General features: G+C 43.6%; 1 protein-coding gene across 1 annotated transcript; it reads left to right on the forward strand.

Annotated features, from left to right (window-relative positions):
* The first annotated feature begins 3,365 nt into the window (after positions 1–3,365).
* On the forward strand, positions 3,366–8,243 carry LOC115129821 (growth hormone secretagogue receptor type 1-like). The gene is made up of 2 exons (XM_029660562.2): positions 3,366–4,288; positions 4,832–8,243. The coding sequence occupies exons 1-2, from the start codon at positions 3,439–3,441 to the stop codon at positions 5,143–5,145; spliced, it is 1,164 nt and encodes a 387-aa protein (XP_029516422.1). The 5' UTR covers positions 3,366–3,438; the 3' UTR covers positions 5,146–8,243.
* The last annotated feature ends 997 nt before the right edge of the window (positions 8,244–9,240 follow it).

A 9,240-nucleotide genomic window follows, 5' to 3' on the forward strand; every position in this document is an offset into this window, starting at 1 on the left:
TGCCGTAGCCCAGGCGAGAGCCCTCCCAGACATCAGTGTGATGAGGTGCGCTATCTTAGAGTGGTCCGAGGGGAAGGAGGAGGGCTGCAGCTCGAGGGTCCAGAACGGCAGGCAGTCTCAGTGTCAGAGCAGGCAAGGACAATAATCCAGTGTGGTGTGGCAAAATACAGAACGGCAGGCAGGCTCAAGGTCAGGGCAGGCAGAATGGTCAAATCCGTGAAAAACTAGAAAACAGGAACTAGAACAGGCAGGAGCAAGGGGGAAAATGCTGGTAGGTTTCACAAAACAAAACGAACTGGCAACAGACAAAGAGAGAACACGGGTATAAATACACTGAGGATAATGGGGAAGATTGGAGACACCTGGAGGGGGATGGAGACAAGCACAAAGACAGGTGAAACAGAACCGGGTGTAACAAGGTGAGAAAAAAAAAATATTTAATCCATTTTGAATTCAGGCTGTAACACAACAAAATGTGGAATAAGTTAAGGGGTATGAATACTTACTGAAGGAACTGCTTGTCTCCACCTCCTTCCAGGTGTCGCCCATTTTCCCCATTATCTCCTGCGCATTTATTCCTGTGTTTTCTGTTTGTCTTTTGCCAGTTCGCCTTGTCTCGTCAGCGTGTTTTTTCCCATACTCCTGTTCTCTCTAGTCCCTGTTGTCTTGTTCTTCCGGATTTGGCCTATTCTACCTTTCCTGACCCAGAGACTGGCTGCCGTCCTGAGGGTATGACGGTCCACTTGGGATCTGCCCCTCCGGGTGGAGTCCCGCAAACTTTCCCCCTGTTTAATCGGACCTTTCCCCATCTCTAAGATTCATAGCCCCTCTGCTGTTTGTCTTCTGCTGCCCGCACCCTCTGTATACATCCTGCGTTTCATGTATCAAGAATTAAACCTCTGTCTCACAGCCCTCTGTCTCCTCCTTCCCATACTCCTGTTCTCTCTAATCCCTGTTTTCTAGTTCTTCTGGTTCTGACCTATTCTGCCTGCCCTGACCCCAAGCCTGCAGATGCGCTCGCCATAGGCCTAAAGCCAGCCAACCACAGCCTTCACTCACTCCAAGGCGTCCGCATGGCTCTAAAGCCAGCATGCTGAACTGCCAGAACAAATGCACCGTCTTTTCTCTCCAATATGTGCCAGATTGGCAGCGCTCTGACCCAATGAGAATTGGGGGGACCAAGGGTGCATATGTTTTTGTGTGTGTGTGTGTGTGTGTTTTTCTAACGCTTGTCGTTGGGAGATAGAGAGGAGGACCAAGGTGCAGCGTGGTAAGTATTCATATTCTCTTTTAATGAAAACGAATACTCGAACAAAAACAACAAAACACGAGAACGAAACGAAAACAGTCCTGAATGGTGAAATACAAACACAGAACAGAAAATAAACATCCACGAAACACAGGTGGGAAAAGGCTACCTAAGTATGATTCTCAATCAGAGACAACTAACGACACCTGCCTCTGATTGAGAACCATACCAGGCCAAACTCAAAACACAACATAGAAAAACGAACATAGCCAACCCACCCAACTCACGCCCTGACCATATTAAAACAAAGACATAACAAAAGAACTAAGGTCAGAACGTGACAGTTTTAGTGTCCTTGTTGGGACCAGAAGTCACAACGATAGCAAAACAAGGACAATTTTGCTATTTTGCAGGTTTTGGAAAAAGGCTATTTTAGGCTAGGTTAGGTTCAGGGTTAGGGTTTCAATTAGGGTTAGGGTTAAAATTAGGCATAAAGGTTTAGGGTTAAGAGTTCGTTCGGGTTAGGGAAAATAGGATTGTTTGGTCCCCACAAGGATGTGTGTGTGTGTGTGTGTGTGCAAACGTATGTGTGTGTTTATGACTGAGACTTTGACCTGGACGCTACACCACACCCACACACACATACGAGAATGATGCTTGAGGAAGACTTACATTTTACATTTTCACATTTGAATAATTTTGCAGATGCTCTTATCCAGAGCAACATACAATTAATGCATACAGCTAAAGTAGTAAAGCAGTAAAACCACATATCACGATCATTGCTAGCCTTTGTTGGTTAATGTAGCTACTAGAGAAGTAGAAAAGTGATAGAAAGAGGTGAGACACACACATCCACGCATACACACACACAGACTGAGTACCTGTTGCAGTGAAAAGTTGATAGGTCACTGACTGTTGCTGTGATCAGACCTCTGGACTTCTGTCATCTGAGGTGGCTTCTCTCTCTCTACTGCTCTTTATGTCGACTTACTCGTTCTCTCTCTTTTTGCGTATGTGTGTGTGTGTGTGTGTGTGCGGTCATAAATGTCCTGGTGTAGGTAAACAGCACAGAGCAAAGGGCAGAGTAATAATCTCCCCAAAGAACTTCCATCATAGATCCTAATCTGGCCATACTGTTGGCCACACACAAACACACGCACACAAACACCCACATGAACACACACACATGCAGGGTTTGCTTTAACCATTAGGTGGCGTGCTAGGTCTATGCTCGGGCTGCCAGTAAGACCCCCTCCCTCCCTCCCTCTCTTGAGTTTTTCTGTTGTGACAGTTGTTTCTGCTCCATTCAATTATGCGAAAAACTAGAGCATGTGTGTAATGTGTGAATGTGCCATATTTAAAAACGTTGTTTTTTTCTCTTTAGAGATTTCTCATCAAATCACAGAGGAGGACATGATCGATTGATCTTATGAGGAGGCTCCAGAGAGAGAGAGAGAGAGACATTTGGGCTGCGTTTCTGAAACCATAATATTCAATGTCACAGACTCATAGAGGATGTTGATGTTGTTTGGATGTTTTTGTTGTTTACCCATTTCTCTTGGCTGAGTGGTTGGAGGAGCTTTCCAGAGTCACATCACCAAACCCTGACTGTGACTCACCTTCAGTCTAGGTTACTGTGTTTTCATCTGACACATAAGAGCACATGAAGGGGACAGAGCAAGAGAGGGTCACTTTTTGGAGGATGTTGTTTTAGAAGGTCGTCTTTGCTCCTTCATCAAAAGTATATCTATGTGATTTAGACCAATATATATACCTATCAATACCAGAGGAAAGGGAATATCAGGTCCTATTCATATTTGTTTAATACTTTTGTACAATGCGCTCAAAGGATGCTAGTATTATTTTCTTTCTTCAGACATGTATTTTAGCTTGTGATACATTTAATAACATTCAAAGGCTATACTTTATTTCTTACAAGTCTAATCATTTTGTAAATGGAAGACAAGATGGGAAGGTGTGTTGTATTGCTCCAGTGCAAGACTGTTCTAAAATAGAGGAGGACTCGGAGCTTAACTGCTGTTGGTAAAACCATACGATCCTTTACGCATCACGCGGCGCGCACGCACACACACGCACTCAGAGGAATAGAGGACATGCGGAGACAAGAGGAGCGCGCCAGCCGCCCCAAGGAGAACCGCCAGCCGCGTGAATGACCCGCTGGCAGCATGCGCTCCTGGCCCAACCGAACTGACTGTCTCTCTCCCGTTAACTGCAGCTGGGAAGATAACTACTGGAACTACTACTTTAACGGGAGCTACCGGGGTCCCGTGCCCCCCGAAAACCTATTCCCCATCCCCGTTCTAATGGGAATCACCATCACCTGTACTCTCCTGTTCCTAGCGGGAGTGGCCGGGAATGTTATGACTATACTGGTCGTGTCTAAGTACAGAGACATGAGAACAACCACTAACCTCTACTTATGTAGCATGGCTGTCTCAGACTTGTTGATATTCCTCTGTATGCCCCCTGATGTGTATCGGTTATGGAAGTACAGGCCATGGATATTTGGAGATACATTCTGTAAGCTGTTTCAGTTCGTTAGTGAGTGCTGTACTTATTCAACGATTTTGAATATAACCGCTCTGTCCGTGGAGCGGTACCTGGCCATCTGCTTCCCACTTCGCGCCAAACGCCTGGTCACCAAGCGACGCGTCCGTGCGCTCATCCTCTTTCTCTGGCTCGTTTCGCTGTTGAGCGCGGGACCTGTCTTCGTTCTGGTGGGAGTGGAGCACGAGACTCGCCCAGCGGCGGGAAATTCTGTGACTGCTGGTGGGGCGGAAGGACAGACAGAGATAGACACTAGCGAGTGTAAACCCACCCAGTACGCGGTTGAGTCTGGGCTTCTAGCCGCCATGGCGTTGGTTAGCTCTGTGTTTTTCTTCCTGCCGGTGTTTTGTTTGACTGTGGTGTACAGTTTGATTGGACGAAGGTTGTGGAAGAGACGGAGAGAGAACAATATTGGAGCTAACGTAGCACACAGGGACAAGAGCAACAGACAGACCGTCAAGATGTTAGGTAGGGTGCAATACATGTTGCTCATATTCAAAACTATTTTAACCACTGCATAATTGAGATATGGATGTTTATAATATTTTTAAAAGGCACAGAATTGGAGACATTTAAAATATATATATATATATATATATATATATATATATATATATTGCTTTTGATACGCATTAAATAAATCAAACATTGTAATAAGACAAGGATAATGCAGCTACTGTAGATACAGGCTGTGTATATGTTTCAACACTCAGCAAAGTAACCTAATAACCATGATAACAGCCAGTAGTGTAAAGCTTTACCAAGGTCATTTAATTAGGCATAACTATAGTTTCCCCATCATACCCCTGTCTTCTCTCTCTGAAAAAAATTATATGACTGATGTTTGCATTTAATGTTTTATGGTTGGAATTAATTGTATGTGCCTCCCCTCCTCCCTCAATTCCCCCTTCCCACTCCCCCCTCTCTATTATTATTAGCATAAAAGGAGAAATCCAATATTACAAACATTTATTATCTGTCTCCCCTCTCCCTCTCTCTCTCTCTCTCCAGCTGTAGTGGTCTTTGCCTTCGTCCTGTGCTGGCTGCCTTTCCACTTGCATCGTTACCTTATGTCCCATTCCTCCGAGGGCTCCTCTCCTCTCTGGTCTCTCTTCACCCAGTACTGCTCCCTTGTTTCCACTGTCCTCTTCTATCTCTCGGCTGCCATCAACCCTGTCCTCTATAACACCATGTCTAGGAAGTACCGGTCAGCTGCTGCCCAACTGTTTGGTCTACAGGAGACTCAACCACCCAGAGGGAGAACAGCAAGCACTGTCAAAGGAGAGAGTTCACCTGCCTGGACAGAGTCCACTGTTAGCCTGTGACTGTAGCCAATTTGGAGGGTGAATGGGCGCTAGATATATACTTCTCTGATTTTGATATGTAGTTGTTGTGATCAACGTCTTCTTGTGTGTTTTTCATCAGTGACCACTGCTTTCCCTGGTTGATCAAACTCAAACAGGCACCATTATGGACCATCAAGGATTCATTGGTCTTTAATCCAAGAGAGCACCAGCTTACGCATAACGTCCATGAACGTTGATTATTGATTGAAATTTGATCAGTCCGCCCTGGCCTTGCGTTGAACATATTAATTATATTAGCCTCAAGGACTCTGAACGAGACTGTTGCTTTGATGTCACAACCCGCCCGGCAAAGGCATTTGAGAAGATGTTTTATAAAATATTTATAAAACAAGGCGTTTCTGTCACCCAAAAAGAAGCACACCATTAGCAACAACAACTATTAAACAGCTTTTGAAATGGACACCTATGTATTTTCTACAAATCACACATGCAACACACACGAGCACACACACAAACCGAAAGAGTTATAATACTTGCCTTAATTAATATGTGAACTGTATTCTGGATGACAAAGAAAAGCACTGTAGACTGTGATGCACTTCTCTGTACCCTGAGAGAGAGGGACTGAAGTGCTGTGTGTTTGTTTGTTTATGTTGAGTGACTGGGTGTGTTGGGGTGGTGTGTTTATGGTGAGTGACGGTGTGTGTTGGGGTGTGTGTGTTTACGGTGAGTGACTGTGTGTGTGTCTGTGTGTGTAGATATAGGTAACAGTGTTTTGCTATGATAGCATGTACAGTAGGCTAATTATACCGCCAGCCTTACTCTGTAAATAGCAGCTTAGTAACAGTTCAATCTGATTGGTATTAGTCTTGGCTTATCCTTTAAGTACTTACAAAGCAGCCACTGCCTTGGACTCCAGAATTCTGATATGGCAACCTGGTCTCAGAGCATTTCGTATTATTCTGTAAATAAATCCGAGACACTCCATTTAGTATAATATGTTACGTTTCATATGGTATGTATTAATTTGTGGATGTCCATCATCCATTTGATATGATATGTTATGAACTAGAATTCGTATTATATGTTACAAATTTGCTAAATGTACAATATGTTACGAATCTGCAACACGTACAATATGTTATGAATTTGCAAAACGTATAATACATAATGAATTGTAGCTAGGGGGCTAACATTAGCTAGGCAAGGGGTTAAGGTCAGGGTTACGTTTAGGAGTTAGGTTAAAGGGTTAGGGGAAGGGTTAGCTAAAACGGGTAAGGTTAGAGGAAGGGTTAAGGTTAGGCTTAGGAGAAGGGTTAGCTAAAATGCTAAGTAGTTGCATAGTACCTAAAAAGTACTAAGTAGTTGAAAAGTTGCTAATATGCTAAAGTTGTCCATCATGAGATTTGAACTCGCAACCTTTGGGTTACTAGACATCTGCATTATACACCTACCTATCCACCTACAGTGCATTTGGAAAGTATTCAGACCCCTTGACTTTTTCCACATTTTGTTACATTACCGCCTTATTCTAAAATGTATTAAATCATTTTTTTCCCATCATCAACCTACACAAACCATACGATCCTTTACGCATCACGCGGCGCGCATGCACACACACGCACTCAGAGGAATAGAGGACATGCAGAGACAAGAGGAGCGCGCAACCCCATAATGACAAATCAAAAGCAGGTTTTTAGACATTTTTGCTAATTTATTACAAATAAAAAACTTAAATATTGCATTTCCATAAGTTTTCAGACCCTTTACTCAGTACTTTGTTGAAGCACCTTTGGCAGCGATTACATTCTCACACAAGCTTGGCACACCTGTATTTGGGGAGTTTCACCCATTTTGTTCTGCAGGTTGGATGGGGAACGTCGCTACACAGCTATTTTCAGGTCTCTCCAGAGATGTTCGATCCGGTTCAAGTCTGGGCTCTGGCTGGGCCACGCAAGGACATTCAGAGACTTGTCCCTAGGTCACTCCTGCGTTGTCTTGGCTGTGTACTTAGGGTCGTTATCCTGTTGGAAGGTGAACCTTCACCCCAGTCTGAGGTCCTGAGTGCTCTGGAGCAGGTTTTCATCAAGGATCTCTCTATACTTTGCTCCGTTCATCTTTCCCTCGATCCTGACTAGTCTCCCAGTCCCTGCCGCTGAAAAACATTCCCACAGCATGCTGCTACCACCATGCTTCACCGTAGGGATGGTGCCAGGTTTCCTCCAGACGTGAAGCTTGGCATTCAGGCCAAAGAGTTCAATCTTGGTTTCATCAGACCAGAGAATCTTGTTTCTCATGGTCTGAGAGTCCTTTAGGTGCCTTTTGGCAAACTCCAAGCAGGCTGTCATGTGCCTTTTACTGAGGAGTGACTTCCGCCTGGTCACTCTACCACAAAGGCCCGATTGGTGGAGTGCTGCATAGATGGTGTTCCTTCTGGAAGTTTCTCCCATCTCGACAGAGGAGCTCTGGAGCTCATTCAGAGTGACCATCGGGCTCTTGGTCACCTCCCTGACCAAGGCCCTTCTATGAAAAGTCTTAATGGTTCTAAACTTATTCCATTTAAGAATGATTGAGGCCAATGTTTGTGGGGACCTTCAATGCTGCAGAAATATAATTTAAAAAACATTTAATAAATCCATTTTAGAATAAGGCTGTAAAGTATTTTTTGGGGGGGGAGAAGTCAAGGGAACTGAATATTTTCTGAATGCAATGTATTTCATTTTTGTCTTGAGTAACCATAAAAACTTAACATATCATAATAATTTGAGTGTCCCAGATTTGTATTTACAATGTTACGTCTAGTCTATGAGACCAGGCTGGATATGGACATAAAGACTACAAGTAAGGACTACAGAAACAATCCGCAAATATGAACTACAAACATTGCCTGGAATAATACTTAAAACGTGGAATTGTAACTACAGACATGGCACTTCAGCCCAAATTAATGTAACGCTTAAATATGTATACATGTTTGTACCGCTATAATAATCTGTACTATGCCTGTACAAACTATAATGGAACAAAACACTGTATGTATTTTAATATTGATCCATATCATCAGGTTGCCAACTTGGTCTGAACTCATTCCGGGAGATAAAAAGGATTCAACATTGTTTACGTGTCATTTTTTTATTTCAGACATAAGCAGTTTAATTCCGTCATGACTGAGAAGTGCACACACAGGTAGCCTACAAACACACAGATGTCGTCCTCACCTCTCCCCCATCTTCTCTCACCTCCTCTGCTTTCTTCTTGTCTCAGTCCCTTGAAGTTCAGGCAGCCTCAAAGCCACCCATCCTCAAGGGTCGTCACTAGTTCCCACAGCCACAAAGTCATAATTATGGCTACACCCCACCTATTTCTACAATTTCTCTTCTTAAAATCGAGTTTTAAACATAACTGTAACCTTTACCACACTGCTAACCTTATGCCTAACCCTAACCTTAATTTAAGACTGAAAAGTACATTTGTGTTTTCATGAATTTTTACAACATAGACAATTTTGACATTGTAGTAGTGGTAACAAGTGACAACCATCTTCAAGCTACGTTCAAAGGATCCTTCTGTCACATCTGAGGCTTTCTGAGTTGCCTGATAAAAAAGTCCTATAAGACAAGAGTGAGGAATGGAAAGTGAGAAAGACTGATGGTGGTACATAGGATATGAGGAGTGGAGAAATGAATGAATGAGGTAAGGATGAGTCAGAGAGAGGGGAACTTAGAAGTAAGAGAGCACTTGGGAAAAGATTGATTCAGAAATTATAGATATAGAAAGTCAATGAGTTACTCTGCATCACTTGTGAGATGCAGTGTGTGTGTCTCAGAGACAGGAGGGAGAATTGTATTTCTCTGTGATTTAATCCCTCCTGTTATCCAGTGAGATGCTATCGAGGCCGCTGGGGAGTAAATCACAAGCTATTGCTGGACACAGGCACGTGCACACACACTCAAACAAACACACACTGAGAGACGGAGGGGAGCAAGAGAGGGAGAGACAGAACGTGAGAGAGAAGAGAAAGGTAAAGAGAGATAGAAAGACAAAGAGAGTGAGAGAGGATCGATGGCAATGTTCCTGCACAAATCAGTGAGTGTCGAAGAAGAGGCTGCATGT

Source organism: Oncorhynchus nerka, linkage group LG5 (assembly GCF_034236695.1).
Source record: "Oncorhynchus nerka isolate Pitt River linkage group LG5, Oner_Uvic_2.0, whole genome shotgun sequence".
In the NCBI taxonomy this organism is placed as follows: domain Eukaryota; kingdom Metazoa; phylum Chordata; class Actinopteri; order Salmoniformes; family Salmonidae; genus Oncorhynchus; species Oncorhynchus nerka.

Excerpts from the sequence above, each read along its gene's own strand:
- LOC115129821 (XM_029660562.2), top strand. The coding sequence starts at position 3,439 with ATGCGCTCCTGGCCCAACCGAACTGACTGTCTCTCTCCCGTTAACTGC. Across the intron at positions 4,289-4,831 it reads ACAGACCGTCAAGATGTTAG|CTGTAGTGGTCTTTGCCTTC; the intron begins GTAGGGTGCAAT and ends CTCTCTCTCCAG.